This window comes from Corapipo altera, unplaced genomic scaffold (assembly GCF_003945725.1).
Source record: "Corapipo altera isolate COAL_440 unplaced genomic scaffold, ASM394572v1 1, whole genome shotgun sequence".
NCBI lineage: Eukaryota > Metazoa > Chordata > Aves > Passeriformes > Pipridae > Corapipo > Corapipo altera.
This window is the reverse complement of record NW_020884873.1, coordinates 19,590,328-19,609,400: the sequence shown is the minus strand read 5'-3', so window position 1 is coordinate 19,609,400 and position 19,073 is coordinate 19,590,328. Positions and strand designations below refer to the sequence as shown.

At 43.1% G+C, this 19,073-nt stretch overlaps 1 protein-coding gene across 10 annotated transcripts; it reads right to left on the bottom strand.

The window, feature by feature from the left end:
- Nucleotides 1–3,438: 3,438 nt before the first annotated feature.
- On the bottom strand, nucleotides 3,439–18,846 carry STRA8 (stimulated by retinoic acid 8). Of its 10 annotated transcripts, XR_003531689.1 has the most exons (10): nucleotides 18,566–18,846; nucleotides 17,952–18,149; nucleotides 16,209–16,284; nucleotides 14,676–14,760; nucleotides 14,132–14,284; nucleotides 10,797–11,079; nucleotides 9,505–9,581; nucleotides 7,731–7,842; nucleotides 4,568–4,738; nucleotides 3,439–4,246 (listed from the first exon to the last, which is right to left on the bottom strand). XR_003531689.1 is itself a non-coding variant. In XM_027667807.1 (9 exons), the coding sequence occupies exons 2-9, from the start codon at nucleotides 18,057–18,059 to the stop codon at nucleotides 5,797–5,799; spliced, it is 927 nt and encodes a 308-aa protein (XP_027523608.1). In that variant the 5' UTR covers nucleotides 18,060–18,149; nucleotides 18,566–18,846; the 3' UTR covers nucleotides 3,439–5,796. The 10 variants fall into 10 exon arrangements, 9 of the variants coding, with proteins under 9 accessions (XP_027523608.1, XP_027523586.1, XP_027523599.1 ...); XM_027667807.1 differs by having other exon boundaries at nucleotides 3,439–5,829; XM_027667785.1 differs by having other exon boundaries at nucleotides 3,439–4,738.
- Between the last annotated feature and the right edge of the window lie 227 nt (nucleotides 18,847–19,073).

Genomic DNA, 19,073 nt, shown 5'->3' with positions numbered 1-19,073 from the left:
GAGGAACCCTCAGTAATTTTGCTGTCTTCATGTTAGGTATATGGCTGCAGCCATATCTTTTTGCTTTTCCCCATAAGACATATTAGGATGCTGGCAAGTGCCAGAGGCTTATATTTGCTTTAGCTCTGTTTAAAAAAATATCATTGGCACAAGTTGATTATGAAAATCAATCTAGAATTGGCTTTTTATTCCTCACCTCACAGCTGGAGAACATTGTCTATCTGTTGTGCTGTCACCCTGCACACCCAGCCTGCTGCCATGTCTGTATGTCCCCATCTTGTATTTGGCTTGCAAGCTCCCTAGAGCTGGGCATGACTTTACACATCCCCAGTAGAGGCACGTTACCCAAGCACACCTATGGCTCTGGAGGTGCAGACAGCTGCAGGGGCGGGAGGGAGTGGTGGTGGGAGTGGTGGTATGCTGGTCGGGGGCAGCTGTGTGCTGTTGCTAAGGCTTAGAAGACATTTTTCAGAAGCTGTTTCAATCTTAGGCTCCTAAATGCCCTTTAAAATTCCCCCTTTGATATGTTAGTTATATATTTATAAAATATCCTTTTATTTGCCTCAGGGGGACAATTCTGTATTTTAAAATGAAGTAGGCAGGGGTTAGTCTGCAGGGCCACCACTCCTCCTAACTGCATGTGGCTACTTGAGATTTGGAAATAGCTTTGGCTTTGCACCACAGCAAAACAGCTTCTGTTTATTTGCTACCTAATGAAAAAATGAAAAGCAGATGATCCTCAGGTGTAAAACTGAACACTTGAAGGCTGCTCCAGATTGCTTGGACAACAGCCAGCTACTTGTCAACTGCATTTCCCTTTCATGCTACTGAGTCCTGAGTGCAGCAAGACTTACTGATGTCAGCCAGGTGTGGGGGTCACTGCTTGCAACTTTGCAGAGAGGCAGATAGCTAATTGGGAAGTCCAGACAGGTGCTCCTGCTGTTCTGGCTGAGGAGAAACAGTGATGGGTATTTGCTTGTACCTAGGTACACTGGCTCTAGAGAAGCTAATCAGAGGCTCATAGCTTTCTCACAAGAAGACATGACCCAGGCAGTAGGAGTGTCCTTTGTTATGCTCAGTGTGTTGTAAAGTGAGGGGCTCCCACATGGCTGTGCAATTGGGTCCTATTCTGTGCTGTTCAGCTTGGTCTGCCCAAACCCCTACAATGTCTGCACTTCCACTGATGTGTCCATGTTTCTCACTCCTCCATCCCTGTTGCCCTTCTGCTTCCAACTCCTTCCTACCTCACTGCCCCAGTGGCCTGCTAGCCTACATTTTTCCAGATTTTTTTATGAAACGTTTCCATCAGACCAACCACTGAGCTCAGTGTGGAACGTGTGCACACCTAACAATACTGTGTTCAGGAATTAGGGCTGCTTCACTGCCAAGGCAGAGCAGACCTCACACACACCAGGCCAGAACAGCTATTGTCTCTGTAGAGTTGGCTCTGCAGGAGAGGAAACCACCTTCCCAAATTACACACTGGCCTGTGCTCTTGTAAACTATGATCATGCAAGAGGAGAAACCAAAGTAATGTGCACTTCATCTTCTCCTTAGTGTCGTTACACTGCCCACAAAGCCTGCTCCTATTTGAGGGAGGTATTGTTTTCACATTAACTCAACACACCTATTGTTTTGCATGATTATTCAGGCCAGTCTTAACCTAAAATTCTCCTAGTAAAGCATCAGAAGCTCTCATGTCTAATGGTTAAGGGAATGTATTTACAATAGTGTATGGTGTCCATTTAAAATTGTCTTCTCTTGTAGGTGGCAGGCTGAAAATAATTTGAAAATTAAATATTCCACTGTTTAACTTCTGTCCTGGACTGGCCTTCAAAAGGGTGGCAATGAAGGGAACATAAGAAAAGGTTGTTAACCCTTGAAGTGTATCTACTCAGCACATGCCAGTATTGCCAAGTTTGACCTCAGCTGATGCAGTAATTAAGATGGACACAGTGAAAGAATCATTAATGTAACAAACCTGACCAAATGTTGTGTGGCAAATAGAACAGGAGATGGCCAATGTGGCCAATGGCATCCTGTGCTGTATCAGCAATAGTGCGGCCAGCAGGACCAGGGCAGTGACCATCCCCCTGTACTCGGCACTGGTGAGGCTGCACCTTGAATCCTGTGTTCAGTTTTGGGCCTTTCACTACAAGACAGACATTGAGGTGCTGGAGCAAGTCCAGAGAAGGGCAATGAAGCTGGTGAAGGATCTGGAGCACAAGTCTTATGAGTGAAAGAGTGGCTGAGGGAGGTGAGCTGTTTAGCCTGGAGAAAAGGAGGCTCAGGGGAGACCTTATTGCTCTCTACAACCACCTGAAAGAAGGTTGTGGTGAGGTGGGGGTTGGTCTCTTCTCCCAGGCACCTAGTACAAGGAAAAATGGCCTCAAGTTGTGCCAGGGGAAGTTCAGGTCAAATACAAGAAAAATTTATTGACTGAAAGAGTGATTAAACATTGGAACAGGCTCCCCAGGGAAGTGATGGAGTCGCTATCTCTGTAAGCGTTAAAAGTGTTAAAAAATAAGCAGATGTGGCATTTTGTGATATGATCAAGTGGCCACGGTGGTGTTCACTCAAAAGCTGAACTTGATGATCTTGGAGGTCTTTTCCAAACTTTATGATTCTATGAGAAAATTCTGTATGATTTCTGCAGTGAAAAGCTTTTAGAAAAAGCAACCTCAATACCGAGAAAAACTAAGATGTCCCCCCAAAACTACACAAAGATAAGAAAAGAGGCAGAACACTTAATGTAAACACTTATTACCATAGGTACATATATATGTCTCTTGTGTCAGCTAGAGAAAAGAATAATTTGACCTTGGATCCCGTGCAAAGTCTGTATATGCATTTCAACCAGCACATGTCCCCAGACCCAGACTGCCCAGGGAATGCATGTGGTTAGTATTTTGGAATGAGAGGGAGAGGAGGGGAAGCCATCACTGTTTATAGCCTCAAAGCAATGATAGTATGTACAAGTGAAACACACTAGAAAGGGCAGGAAATGGCAAGGCTGCACCCTGGAGAACTCCAAAGGGCTCTTAAACCCAAACAGGACCCCTCCACCCCCAATTTAAAAGACAGTAGCTTGGCAAACATCCACCATGGAGTGCTATCACAGCCTCAACTGCAGGGACAGAAGGGGCTCTGTAGCCCTTATTCTTCCCTTGTACTTCAGTACTAGGCTCCCGTGTGTTTGCCTGAATGTATTGTCTTTTATGCGCCAGGGCAATGCTGGGCAACAGCCCAGCCCTCCTGGGTTCAGTCTAAAAGCCTGGCTGCTGAAGACCAATCAATACCTGGGCATGGCAGCTTTAGTTTAGGTTTTAAAATAAAACTTCTGTCCTTTCTGTTTGTGATGGGTGTTAGCATGACTTCAACATAACCACTATCAGAACACAGTTTGTTCAAATCTGCAGAATAGCCTTTAATGATAGCTCTGAGATGTGAAGGATTTTATTCATTTTCACAGCACATTAATTCTAAGACACTATTTGAGCAGCACTACTCATCAAAGAATTAGATATGGAAGAAGAGCACAGGGCTGATCACTCAGCTGTACACACTTTTCAAAAGTAAATAATCCAAAGTGTATTATTGTGCCTGCACTTTTCTGGGTGATTTGGGAGTGGGTGCCCACTGCTGCTGTCCTCATAAAGAGACAGAAGAGCCTCATCCCACTCTTTGTGAGGAAATCCATCTTTCCTTCTCAGCCCAAGCTGAAAAACAGCACCAGAAAAGTAATCACTGTCAGAGTGGTGATTTTTACAGGTTGCAGTTTGAGACCTGCATCCTATGGTAGTGTGCAGGCTGCCACTGATGTGGCCTCTCTGCTGCTCTTCCACAGGTTATGCTAGGCAAGGTCACTTAACTGTACGTGCCTCAGTTTATTTGTGAGGCGAGATTTAACATTAAATAGCAATGGATAAAAACATTTATTAAGATATAATAAATAGCTAAAACCTTTAAGACTTTTAAAAAGTATAAATTACTCAACTGATATATCAAGAAATACTAATGAGGGAAGGAGAAGTCAATGGTAACAAACCACTTCAACACAGTGTCTCCACACACTGCTCAGAGGGGTGCTTCACTGAAGGAGGTGAAGCCTCTTCACGTGCCTGGTGTACCTGGCACTGCTTGGCAAAACATTAGCAAAGAGAGGTACTGTTTAGAAATCTTCATCATCGAAGGTCTCAGTGCACCTCAGCATCACAGTCTCATAATCGTATGGAAGATCTTCTTCCTGAAAGCCCCCCCCCAAGTCAAGCAGGATTAAAAAACAGTGGAGTTGATTGTGTTTCAAATATACAGTGGTTTGGTTAAGAGCTGATGTGTCAGCTACTGTACTGTGAGCCCTCCCTCCTCTCTGAATCAGCAACCAGCACTTGTCAAGTGCCTGAGATGCCTGATGAAGAATAGCTCAGATTTTCAACCAATTTCCTTTTGAAATCACCAGGCTCCACTCTCTGTCATTTAGACAGCTGTTACTGATTGTGGTAGCAAATGTGTCACATAACAGGCTCTGGAGATATGAGAGCTTCTTGAGGCCTTAAATTCTACCTACTTCAGGCTTTGCTCCACTTTTAGCAACAGAAGGAAGTGGTCTTCTCTTTCACCAGCTTACAGAGAATAAGCGGCTCTTGAGAAATCAAAGTCTGGAAGATGAAAGTGTTCATGCTTGCAGTCCCTCTAGTCCATCTTCTGTATTGATGCAAGACTCTTTAGGGAAAGACTGCTTTTAAAAATAGGTGCTGTTTAAAAATGTATAGCTTAAGGAGCACTAAATCCCACTTGCTTGTCAAGTGACTCATCTAAAATCCATAATGTTAAAAGAAACTGTTCCTTTGAAGACACAAAGGTGCTCAGTACTATTTAGAAAAAAATCCACTGACTTTCATTTAGGCAAAACCTTTGGACCTCAGTCTAAATTAATTCTTTACTGCCTTTGCTGCTAAGCTTCTCTTATGATGAGACCTTAAGACAACAGCTCTTGAAAAATGACAAGATTGCTTAACTAATCTCAAGTTCAGAAATATTTCTGTATCATGTACCATGGAACCATGCTCCTGTTCTTATTTTTGCATCACCACTCTTTTAAGAGCTCTCCCTTTCCTTGTCCAAATTATTGCCTCCCTTATCTTGTGCAAGTCCTTCTGAAGTGGGGTGCATGCCCTTGGCAGCCTAGAGAGCCAGAGCAGCAGCTCAAGAGGAGCTGTGCTCAGTAGCTCTGTAGCTACAAAACAGTGACCATGTACAATCCAACAGCAGTACTTTGTACCTGTAAAGTTTACTAGAAATGGCATAACATAGCACTGGCATGAATGACCAGCAATAAAACCCATCACCTCATCAGCTCTGCAGATGAAAGGAAAGGAGACCATAGGCTGCCTTTTGTATTTCAGTGGGGTGCACATCACACGCCTTACTTTAGTACTTACTGTACCTGCTACCCACCTCTGTATCTTCTACAAGGTGTGTGCACAGTGTAGCGGGACTTTAACCTTGAGATAATGTATCCCAGCACTGTCCAAACTCCTGGGCTAGCATAGTTCCAGCACAGGTACCATTTCAAGGGAAGGGGAATGGTCTGCAGGGGTTCAGTCATACCCATAAGGTAAGCAGGACGGGTTCCTTTCCCTGTTAAGTCCAGGAGTCTCTGATGCTCTGAGCGGCCCACATTCTGGGGCAAGGTGAGTAGCCTATACTGATCTCTCTGCTGCTGCCTGAGTTGGTGTGTTTCAAGCTAGCTGGAACATCTTCTATCCCTGCTCTGCAACCACTTTCATAACTGTCTCAATCTGTTTGCTTTGAGATGGATCCAAATTTCTGCTCTCAAAACAAAAAATATCTTGTCAGTCATTTTTTTTTTTTCCTCTTGGCAGCACTGTCTAGATGTGCTGTACTGCAGTCTAAATCAAAACAGATTGTGACCTTCACATTATCTAGCCTTGGTGATTTCTGCTCAAACTCCCTTTTTGTTGTCTTATCACAGACAACTTAAAGTTCCTGCATGAAAGAAGTGTGTGCAGCCTTTTATTTCCTTTTGGACCCACAGAGTACAGTCAACTGCCAATTGCGGTACTTTGGGTTCTTTTGCTGCCTGTCTTCCCATTGCTCCCATTCTCCTAGTCTTATTTTAAATGTGCCTCTTCAAACCTTGAAAGAGACACTACCTCTTCCCTTACCACCTCATCTGGGAGCTGTGAGATGGACTTGGGCTCAACGATGCAGCACCAAGGAGAAGGACAAAATGAGACCATGCCAGGCATGACACTCACAAAAGAAATTTAAAACTGGAAAATACCATATCTTGCCTAAAGCTTTTCTTTCTTTTCTAGGCCTCCTCAGTTCATGGTCATTTACATAAACACAAGAAGAGCTCTGCCCTTATGCAGAACATAGAAATTCACAGACCAAAGAGCTGTGTAGATCAGTGCCTGGTCTCTGACAATGGCCAGGAGCGGAAGTTTAGACAAAAAATGCAAGGATTGCACACACAGTGTGCTCTGTTTCACAATTTAGGCTCCTACATTACAGCAAGCTGCTGTGAGGGCCTCCTGAGCTGGAAATTGTATTTGGACCTTCAGATTTAGCAGTTGCCCATGTATTGATGCCCCTGCAATTAAATCTGGTAATTTGTAAATGTGTTTTTAACATGTTGTTTGTTCATTTTATCGTGTGCTTTCTAGCTCTTCTGGTGTTAGACACAACGAATAATCATTCTGTGTACCAAATCCACACCGTGCAGGAACAAAATGGTCTTGCAGTACCCCTCAGTCTTTTTTTGTAGAAAAGTCCTACTCTAAAGTTCCTGTTCAATGTCTTTGCTGTGCCTGCTGGCATTCTCTGTACCTCGTCTAGTGCTACTGTCTCCCTGAGATGGAGGAACCAAATGGCACTCAGCAGTCACTGTAGATTCAGATAGTGGTGCAACACAAGCTTTTGCTTTGTTTTCTGTTACAACTATCCCTCATCACAAACCCTCTATTTTCATTCAAAGGAGCATCTGTTCAAGTACCAGAGATTGGGTGGGAGCTAGGCAATAGAAACTAGCAAACCAATGGCTACTGTGGAGGCACAGTTGACTCTGAACCAAAACAAGCATGTTCTGGCTGAGGGATATCTTTTGGTTCTTCACCCACGTGCAAGCTCTGAGCCACCTCCTTGGCAGGAAGATAAGAACGGGAGGAAGAACACTGCAAACACAAGGACTTGTTGGCTCAGCAAACCTGCAACAGTAGGCTGAAGTCAAGAGGCAGCTCAGGGACTGCTTATTAGCTCTTTCAAGAACAGAGATATCCTGCTCCTAAGGCCTGCCAGTAGAGGTCTCAGAGTAGGGAAGCTGGCACCCAGATGAAGGTGGGTCATACTGAGCTCAGAACAAAGCAGCTGGGGGTTAATGGAGAACTGCAAAGTGAGCTTTGCCTGCTCAGAGGAGATCACTCAAGCTTTTCCACAAGGAACTTTCATGCAAAAAATAATAAAAAAAATAATTAAAATTCCTCATGTCATTTGCCATTTTGAATAATATTCAAAGCAATAATAACATCTCACACTTTGCTTCTTACAAAGGCAATCCTACTGACACATCTGAAGCGATGAACCCCAAGTTCTTATTTGTAATCATTCTGGACAATATGATCAGAAGCACAGAATACAGAAATCCCTTTCTGATACTGACAGAAATACATTGCTCCTTCTATAAGGAATCCTTTGGCAAGGCTTACCTGGAAAAACTGTGTATTAGCAAAGAAGAGGCGTTTTAGGAAGTCAGTGACCAGCAAATAGAGTCTGTGGTGATCCTCTGGATTATCAGAATTGCAGCTTGCAGTTGCTGAACTGAAAATGGAACCAGATAGTGTATTTAATTTCCTGTTCCCTTCTCTTTACTTTCTCTCCATTTTACTTATAAATTAAAAAAAAAAAAATTAAAATTGTTTTCAAGATGATTCTGATGTTAAAGACAATAGCCAAGCAAGGCAGAGAGGAGTGGTGGTGGATGTATTCATGAGATACTATCTAACAAATGCAAGGACGACATGCAAGAACAGAGAACAGCAATTCAAGAAACCAGTGTCCCAACAAATAGATCCACTGACACATGACAGCTTTAGTAACATTGTTTTGGGGGAAAGTATATATCCATTAAAACAGAGAGCAACTATGGTTATTGGGTAGTGTATTTTGTAGGGTTGTTCAGAAGAACTTCTTTCGTAAAGTTTTTGAGTGAATGAAGTAACCTGTGGTGATGAAATGACATGTAGGTTTGTACTCAGGTAACTGTGGCAAAAAGCTAAGCTATTCATTCTGGACCTTACCTCTATATTCTTCCTAGGATTTTACAAAGTTCTGCCATCACACCTCTGTCCAGAATTACAAGGGAGGAACAGGATAAATGTTGACTATTGAAATACTAATATGATTTGGGACCTAAAACAGACTGTAAAGATGATGGCAACACATTGCAGTATTAAGGAATATTTAATCTTATTTTAAATGCAAACAGTAGTTGTGACCTAATAAATGTTATTTAATAGATAAATGTTTGTTAAGCTTTTTTATCCATTCATGTATATTCTGATCAACAGCCAAAACAACCTGATTTTAATTCATTCTCTTCTGAAAGTGCAATCTGGAACGGTGGTGAAAGAAGGAGATTCAGACTAAAGAGCACTCTAAATGTAGAAATATAAGTAGAAAACGGGATTAAACCCCTCACAGATTAAAACCACTATTTGCAAAGAGAAACAATCCTAACAAAGACTAAGTAGCAAGAATACATAAAAGATGAGTCATAAAGTGATTTTCCTCTTGAAGAAAGCAACCATTTTCTTTCTTTGGTCTACTGGGAAAAATCAAAGACAGTTCCAGCTTTGTATCTGACATGTTCTCTTCAAGGTAACTCATCTGACCTGAAGAGGAAAGAGATATTATTTAATAGGCCCTGTGTTTCTTTGGTGTTACTGTTCAGGTCAACCACACTTGAACCTAATCGCCTCTTTGTGATTGAATTAGGGTACTTGAAAAAGCTAAGGGAGAAAATGTTAAAAAAATATCATTTTTGTCTCATTAAATAAGAGTATAGTTTATGATTAGCTGATCTATGCAGGGGATGCCTCATGGTCCTCACAGATCTGGTAAGTGAGAGAGTGAAAAGGAAAACATTACAAAGTATTGTAACTTGAAAAAATGGAAAGCTATGCAGAGTGGTGAAGAAAATCAGAAGGGCCCCAGTTATCCTGAAGTGACAGGCTGCTCTTAATAAGTGATTCATACTGCTTCTGCTTTAAATGACCATTAGTCATTTCACTTTTGCACCTTAAAAGGAAGTATATTGTGAGCACAGTTGCTGGAGGCTGCTATTCTAACCATTTACTAAAAATTAGGCACAAAAAAAGAGAGGTAGGCTATTGTCTTACTCCACAGAATATTTGCTGTGGAGTATTGACAGTGGGCTGTTAACTTACTGTGTCTACCAAAAGGGGTGACTTTGTAATTTACCTCTGGCTAGACATTCCCTGAGTCTTGCTTCTGTCAAGGAAACCAGCAGCAACATCAAATGCATCTTCAAACATTACCTAGCAGAGAAATCACTTCAGATGTCAACATATCCAGCCATCTAAAACTTTTACCTAGGGCATAATTTTTAATAATAAAGCCTTTAAAAACATGATATTCTTTCTTTATATTTAACAGGTATGTTTACAGCTAGAGTAAACCACGGGGTTTTGTGGAGACAGGAATAATAAGGAATAACTATTTCATGACTAAGAACACAAGGTGAAGGTCCATTCCCTTAAGCCTGTGCTTCAACCTCTTGGAATTAGACTTAATATTACATCTCCCAAAAAAATCAGTAAATCCCATGAATTGTATCAGTGCTTTTGAGGCTTGACCCTGGACTGCTGCTTATGGCTGGAGATCTCAGCTGTACCAGCCAGTCTCTCCAAACCTGATTCTATTTCACAAAGCAGTTTAGATGGTCCCTGTGACAGGCCAATAAGCTCATTAGTTCACTCTGCCATAATGCAGTTCACACATTTTCTGTGCCAGAAAGTGCTGTACATGCGGCATCCCCATGACATTTCCTAAGGCGACGAGCAATATGAGTCGTGTCCTGTGACTCAAAAAGAACTTATCAATGCAATTTCCTTATATGCTAAAGGTAGACATCTGTCCCTCTGCTGCAGCTAATAAAATGACACATATCTCTTTGAGCAGCTAGTTGCTTCACCAATCAGTGCTCCAGGAACCATTTCTAAAGAATTTAGAATCCATGTCATCAATCTCTTTTTAACAAATGCCATGGTCTACTCAATCACTGACTTCTTGGCTCTGCAGAGGTGCATGGCACAGGCAGTCATTGGGCCTGTACCACTAGAACTGGTCTCTTTGCTACCAAGTGCTTTGATAAAAAAAACTCATCCAACCCAAAACACAGCAGGCCTTGGCAAACTGGGTATTCCTTCTGAATTTGGATTTTCTGTGCTTCTCAGAGAGTTTGTAGAGCACAGGAAATCTTGTTCTTGCTCCCTGCCCCTGGAGCAAATTACGAGTAAATTTAACTGTTACTCAGCACAGGATTACTATAGCTTGCTATGTATCTTATCAAGTGAAAAGTTGGTGCAGACATTTACTCAAAGACTGCTTATTGTCTCCACTTATGCATTCAAGTGGTCTTGAGAAAGCTTAGTCACAACTACTGTATGTTTTCAATTAAAAGCTGCAGAGCCAATTAGCATCTGAGGGCTTGGAGTTTCAGAGGCAGACTATGTATGTTACTGAGCACTTACTTCCTCTGGTGTGGAGACTGAGGAACCACTGGCTTCCTCACTGTTACCTCCGCTGTCCCTCACGCTCCCTTCAGTGCATGCAGGCTCTTGGCCAGAAGCCTTGGAATCCACGAGGAAATCTCTCTGACTACAGTACTGCAAGATGCTGTCCCTGCTTTCTTCAGAAAGCTCTTGCCAGAAATGGGAAATAGCTGTGGAGACCTCAGGAAGAGGCACTTCTCCAGTGCAAACAATTCCATGCTCTATCAGCAGGTCCATTGTATGCTTATAAAAATATAGGTATCTGGAATGAAAGGAAAGGGAGCATCTCTTAAGAGCAGGCTATGAGGCAGCCATCTACTGAAAATCAGCAGGAGAGTGGATAGTAGGAGTAGCTCTGATTTGTAACTGCTTCACTGACTCCCCCCTCTAAGACTTCATACAATTATTGAAGATTGCCCAACACTGTTTGAAGATTTTAGCAACTCTGTTCTGCCAAGATTTCATCTGCAAAAAACAGGCTCCAGCCACAGCCTCAGCAGGACTGCCTCACAACAAAAGCTCCAGGCACTGCAGGTTGTACTTGTTGCACAGGCAGACCTCATTCTGGAGTTTAATCAATTTTCAGCTACTTGCCTTTGTATTCTGAGCCTTTTGCACTGTAAGTCACTTTTTAGACATTTACTGGCGTTGCGCTACACTTTAAAGCCCTGTCTGAGGTGTTAGGTACTTATACATGCAGACAGAAGGAGACTAGCCCAGGTCTGGATGCTCTGACTTAAGCATGGGAGCTAAATTTCCTGCATTTTACATCTGAGGAAATGCATCCCTAAGACTGAATTCTAAGCAGTCTGTAGTGAAACTGGTGGTGGAATATAAGTGTCATAATTTCAACCCAGTCAATAAATCTCAGAACAAGCCTGCTTGTACTGTTAACACTCTGTGGCACAGTGAACCAAGAATAATAATGTCTACTTCAGAAAGCAACACTGAAGGTTATTTTACATTAATTAAATGCTTAGAGCTTCTCAAATGAAAATAACAGAATCAAAGGAGTACAAACAAGAGTTCTATAAACAGCAGGCATTTTTACTACATTTGGGCTCAAAATGATTCACAAATGAACACATTTCCTGATTAACTGAACAGTATTGCATGACAAAGTAACTCAAAAGAGTTTAGTCTTTTCTTTACTATTTTTAAATATTTGTTCCAGCAAACCAATATTGACAAGATAATTTTGTACACATACATAAGCATGTTTAAACTCGTTTCCATACTCTGGAGTATTGTCCACCATTGTTGGAGATAAAATACTGGAAGTGTTCTCATGTAAGGTATTTCATTCGCTAAGGTTTCTGGATATCCAGCTCCAAACAAAGGATCTGGAGTTTCTCAGGCAGAAGAATATGAATCACCATTAGACTGCTCTGGTAAAGAAAGTAACCTTGAAGCAGAACTCAACTATTTCCTTCCCAACTGGAAAGAGACAACCACATTTTGCACTGGACAGAGCACCGTGCAGTCCTACCAATGTAGCTCCTGCTGGTGGACATGGGGAGAAAACTCAGCCTGTTGAAGCTCAAAGCATTTCTGATGTTGCCCAAATAATGTGATCAAACAATCACCAAAAGACTGCTATTTTCTTTGCTGAAGAGTCCCTGTCGTTTTATGCCTGTTATAAAAGATCCTTTTTTGACATGAATTAGCTATGAACCAAATGCAACATGCTGTAAGACTACAGGGTAAGAGCCAGAGTTCACACAGTACAGGCCCTGGTCTACCTTGTCAGTGAAGAATGGGAAAGTCAGGTGTTTACAGCTCTGTCATGCAGTCTTTGAGGAAGCAGAGCTTTCTAACCCTGAAAATCTTGATTCAGCACATTTCAAGGTCTTGTAAACGATACCTTACTACAGGCACCTCCGATTCTCACAGGAGCAAAAAAAAAGGAGCCGTAGTGGGAGGCTGGTGCCATCTGCTGGCACAGCTGCAGGCTCCATTTGATGAAAAACACGGTGATCCAAGGGAATTTTAGAAATAAGCAGCAGTTTGAAGCAAAAGAAAAGGAACTGCGGAGGTGTTTGTTTATGGTGGCGATGCTGTGGAAGAGGATGCCAGATGTGGATTCTTCTGCACTGCATGTTCTTAACTCTGGAATGGTTAGGGTGAAATCGACTGCTTGATGGTACAGGATAGATTACACATTCATCTATTTCTCATATCTTTACAATCAAATAGTCATTTATCCTGTTGGAAAAGCAGGATAAAACCTCCTAGTGCTGTCTGACAGCAAGGGGAAGAACGTGGTGTATAACATACTCAGTTTTAAGATATTAATAACTTTGAAAAAAACCATTACAACCTCTGGCTGAAATAATGGACCACTGGCATGAGAACAGTGGTCTTTGATTTTTAGGTCCTGCATCAGGCACTTAGGAGCTGATCCTAGAGGGGGTTATGGACTCACATCCACTAGTTATAAGTAACACACATGCAAGAGTTTAGGTTCCCCTCCTCCCCCGTGTTGCAGACATTCTGAGGAATGGTTTCTGGTATCTTCCAGACCACCACTATCCTGCAGCCTGCAGGCTGAGAATAACAAGATTTTCCTTAGTTGAATGCAGCCTTAGCCTGCTCTGATCCCACCAAAAAAGTATTCCAAGCTGCAAACAGCTAAAGGTCTATTTCAGGAAGGGGCAACAGTGTTCCAGCTTCTCATAACAATGCTATTAAAGGCAGGATGAGCATCACTGTAGGGGAAAGTATGCTCTGCCTCTGGTTCCTGCACCTCCCTAGAACACATACAGCTAGACTCTTGACAATTTCATCTGGTGCAGCAATTCCTACATTCCTAAAATCTAGCCCCATTGCAGGGATACAACTCTATGGGGGTACTGATACCACAAACAAACAGGGACACACACCTGCATAAATCATCCTGGATCAATAACCTCCTATTTCACCTGAGCTTGCCTGTTAAAGCACTACTGTTAGCAAGTATGTTCCATTGTACTCTGAAAGTCCTATGGACAGTGGTAAAGCGTGGGCAGGCAGGGAATGAAAGAGTTGAAAGAAATTTTCTTCTTTTTCTTGAGAAGGGGTGAAAAATCCTCAGGGATTTAGCAGGGCCTGAAAGCTGGGGACTGCTATGATGCTGAGAGTTCATTCACATGCAAGTCACAGGTAAAGGACTTGGGAAGTGATCAGCTCCCTCACCAGCAGCGCCAAAGTTGCTGGCACAAGGCTTCTGCAAGGCAGATTCAGGCTCCAGGAGGGCTGCATGAACAGCAGTGACTCAATGCACAGTGTTAATGCAAACAAGTTGAAAAACTGAAGGCAACGTGGCGTGCACTTACCGTTCAAATTCCACTAGATCTGGGGAAGAAGTGTCTGAAAACTGGATCAGTTCTGGCTTCCCATCTTCTTCCAGTGTTTGTTTTTCACATTCTTGAATCAAATACCAGATGGCAGAGTCACTTTCACTCACGTCTTCTGAGGCTGATGTAATGCTGGAAAGAACACAAAAGAGAAAAGCTACATGAACAATTTCTTAACTGGACCCCTGTCATGGTCACTCCAGAGTCCAGGGCCATTCTTCCCAAGCCAGCTTTTCCCTCCTTCTTTTGCTTTGCAGGAGAATGAGAAGTCCTTGGTGGAGATCAGCTATATAGAAGGGAAAGAAAATAAAAGCACTAACTGGAAATGAGATCAACAACATGTTTAGCATGTTTGTGTACTACATGGGATTACAGGGGTCCAGGGGAAATCTCTTCATCCTTTTCTCATGATGAAAGACCTCTGCTTGGAAATACAGTAACAATGACAAAGAGGTTCAGAGATGCTGGGATGGAAGTAAGTGCAAAGTATTATCATCTTTTCTTGACTGGTATAAGCCCTTACCTGTGATTGCTGAATTGCCTCTTGACATATTCCTCCCTGACTTCCTCCAAGCTGGATGGGTTCCCATCCTCCAGACTGTAGCTCTCTGTTGTCAGCAGAAAGGTTACTGTTACATCAGTGGCACTTTTGGCTTCTCACTCACCCTCAGCCCCAACCAAACAGAGTATTTTCAATAACTGGTTCTTCATGAGCCAGAGCTTTTCATGAGGCAAAAATAATGTGAAAGAAGAAATCTGCCTCTCCTACAATGTGACTAGCATCATTGGGAGGTTATATGAACACTGAGAAACTTAGAATCAATGCCTTGTTCCTAACACTGATCTGACAAAACTGATGGTGAAAACAACAAGCAAATCAAAGTTCAGGCATGCACTAGTCAATACAGTATTTTGTGATTACCATATAATGAACAAATTGCATGTAAAAAACTCTGACATCCAAGCTGTCATTACCACAAGCAGTATGAATTTTACATATATGCAAGTCAATACAAGGGGAAGCTTGCCTCCAAGCTCTGCTTGGCCAGCCTCACCGCTTGTGATCCCTTCAGTTTTGCTCTGTCAAAATATTCTTTCTACCTATGACTGACTTTTACGGGTCATCCAAAGATGTGGTTTCAGATAAGATTGTTCATTGTAAGCACTGAGACTTCTAATTGATGTAAATTATTGGAGGTGCAAGTTGCATAAACAGCAATTTTTTTTTTTCTAGCTGACGAGAATTTGGACACTTGAGGGGACAAAAAAATATGTCCAAAGCCTCTACCCTATACGCCCTTAGTCCTACTTGCTGCCAGTGGAGGCAGTGGCCAGCCTCAGTAAACAGAAGGCTCATTGTTGAGGGTGTGAAGCCGCAGCAGGAGCTGCCTCAGCTGCCGACAGCACATGCTGACCCGCGTGACGCAGTGTCACAGGCTGTGACAGAGGAGGGCATGAAGATGACCCATCAAGCAGAAAGAAAACAAAACTGTACCATCTCTCTTAGCCATTTTTATCAGAGTAAACTCTTAATCAGAGGCTTCCATTTCCTACACCAGGAAATCCTACCTCACACCAGAGCCTGCAGTTCAAGCTCTCACACCGCTGGGTGCTCCTGAGGGCTGTGACTCGCACTGCACCACATTGCTGCGGCCGGGAGGAGCACACTTGCTCCCACAGTGAGTGAGGCTCCTTAGTGAGAGCCTAAGGATCCAGCGTGGGGACCCACACCAGGCCACACCTGCTGGGGGCAAATCGGCAGCAGTGTGCCAAGGGCACTCAGGCCTGCTGCCATGGGATAGCAGGAAATACTTGTTTCCTTTCTGCACCTAGGCTGGGGAGGGAGTAGGAAACACTGAGTTAGAGGGGTATTTCCGAGATGTAGTGCTTAGTGGGTTGATAGACTTTTCGCTATCCCTTGCTTATTGCTACAACTAAAGCCACAGTTGGCTGTGATGCTTTAATGGGCTCAGCTGTGCACCTATCTGTCTCTGTTTAACAAATACATAAAAACCAAGTGCAGGCACTTTGTCCAAGCAAATACTTGCATAGTTACCTTTCATCTTCAGCAAAGAACACAAGGTTTGCTCCAACTTCTGGATAGATGTCTTAGCCTTACGCAAAACCTGATACTAAACATAAGAAGAAAACAGAACTGATTATTCTCTGCTCTAACTAGATTCATGTTTGAAAATGCCTTGGTTTTTTCTTCACTTTTCCTTCATTTTGACCTTCAGTAATTTCCATGTCTCTGTGAAAAAAAGATGTTGTTTCACTAGCTACCCTTATACATATGAAAAGGGAAAATAATTAATAACATAGTAAACTTCAACATAGAATATAAATATTTGTATATATTAAGCAATACATACACATCACACCCAGTCTCATAGACACTTGCTACTTAACTCTGATCTTTTATCATCAGCAAATGGTCTTTTTTGGATCATTCTCTTCTTGGAGCATGTCCAGAAATACCATGCTGTGAATCCCTGTTGGATGCCTACCAACTTAAGGCATAAGATTTTAGTAATGACTTCCCATGAGAATTTTGCTAGGAGAAGCCTTTGCCATGTTCTACTCTCAGCTGATGTAAACTGGAATAACTTCAGTGCTGCACATGACTCCATCATTTATACCAGACATAACTGAAAACATATGACCAGTACATTTAAACATACACATCTCCAAAATATTTGAAGATTTATGTGTGTGGTGAGACCATCCACGATCACCTTAGATGGGATGTCTACCTTGCAGAGCTTTCACGCCAGATATTTTAGCAAGACACTAAACACTAAGGATACAAGTGACCTTCTGTATTTAGGCTTTTTCAAGATACTAAACTTCCTTGACCCCCTGATGTCGCACAAGTGGCACACGATACTATGAAAAAGCAATTTTAAGAACTGGCATGTGAACATAGTCTCCTTAGACTAGGCAAAGGAAGTAGTAGTTTAGTTTTGGCTTCTGAGATCATGATGACTTCAGCTTAACTTGCATCTTGCTCAGAACATGGGAAACCAAACCCTTACCTCAACCTACATGAGAGCTAAGGGCCTGAGCAGGCATAAGCCTCATATAGAAGGATTTGGCATGTTCATAGCCCTGTACAAGGACAATTCTTGTCCTAAACAATCATTGCCCTCTCCGTTTTTCAAACTGGAAAACTGAAGGTAAACAATGTAACCAAATGAATTGGTGGCAGGGTTGAGAAAAGACTCCTGATGTTTATTTCTCTGCCTCCAGCATAGCAATATCAATCTGTTCAGTAGTATTTTGAGTAAATTTCATCTTTATAACCAATTTTGATTAAATAGTTTCTTTGTTTAGAGGAGACAAAGGAACAGTACTGGTGGTTGTTTTTTTCCTGAACTTATTTTTCCAGTGTCTTGAAGACAGAGTGCACCTCATAAGGCTGAATGAATTTCTCCCTCCCCTCTAACTTCTTCTGTCCCTAAACTCACTATTCTAATTTCAGAGCAAAATGCTGTGAAATCAAGATAACTCCATCATGAGATCCCTTGGTTTGTTTCCAAAACACAAAAAAGCCTGTAAGAACAGTGCAGACAAGGCACATGATAAACCCATGACCCAGAAACTACAAACTGAACAACTTGCTTATGCTGAGTTGGCAGCTTTAAAGAGATCCAGGAAAGGTGCATATAGTGAAGTTACACACACACCAGCACCCATTAAGATACAGTGGTCATCCTCATAAATTTAACCTAAGCCTGGTTAAGTTTGAACATGCTTATGTATTATAGTGATGGATAGGGAAGTAGTCGCTGCTCCGCACCTTTGAGGCACAGTTGTCTGACTGGGATAAAACTCTTCCCCGCAAGCTGCTGAAGAGTCTTGCCAGAGGAACCCGGTGGTGTGCCTGTGGCAAGTGCTGCTTTGCCATACAGTGTTCTACCTCTTACAGGTGTGTCAGGGGATTGAGACTCACTCTGGCATGTATCTTCCTACAGTCTCCAGCTGTCTCTGCCGAAAGCTGCAATGCAACATTTATTTATACTGAATAAATATCTAAGTGAAGAAAAAGAAATCTTACAGCCTGCATAGTGGTCAGACCAAAACAAACAAACAAAAAAATGTGGCTGATTGACAAGGGCATTCCAGCTCATCTTTGTGTAGAAAATCATGGAGTTTGAAATGTTCTCTTTACCTGATAGATACCTGCCTGTTAAGTACTTACTAAAACACTAACAATAAACTGCAACACAGCTTAAGCTGGCCTCCCACCTCCTGCACACTTCCCCATTTACATCAAATATCCAGGGCTTGGCTTCACAAAGCACTGACTCCTCTCCTTCCACAGATGTTACTAAGTGACAGACTTCTTTACAACACTGGATTTTTTCCCCCAATTAACTGTTACATTCGTGCAGGCAACCATATCAGACATACACTTGCACAAGAGGGCCAGATCCAGGCGCAGCCAGGCCTGCTGCAGCTGCCCCGCCGGCCTGACAGAGCCTGAGGCGCCCCTCTGGGAAGCCCTTCCCGGCCTTCCACTGGAAGGCCAATGCCCGCTGCCCCGCTACCGACCGCAAGTACAGCCTAGGGGTAAGAAGGCCCGCCCCTGCTGTTCCTTCCGCAGCCGGGAGGGGACAGGCCGGCCGGGGGAAGCCCCTGAGGCGCCGCCGGACTCTGCAGGGACGGGTGTGTCCCTCGGTGCCGCCCCGCCCGGAGCCGCCCTCGGCCGCCGCGCCTCTGCCGCGAGCGCCAGGCAACATGAGCCACACGTGGCCAACGGCCAATCGCGACGCAGCCGGCGCCGGACGGCGGCCAATCAGAAGGCGGAAAAAACGCGGGCTCTGAGCCCCGGCGGGGAGGGAAGAGGGGCAGGGAACAGGCGGGAAAAGGAGGGCGGGCAAGGCATGCTGGGAGCTGTAGTCCTCCCCGCGCAGGGACG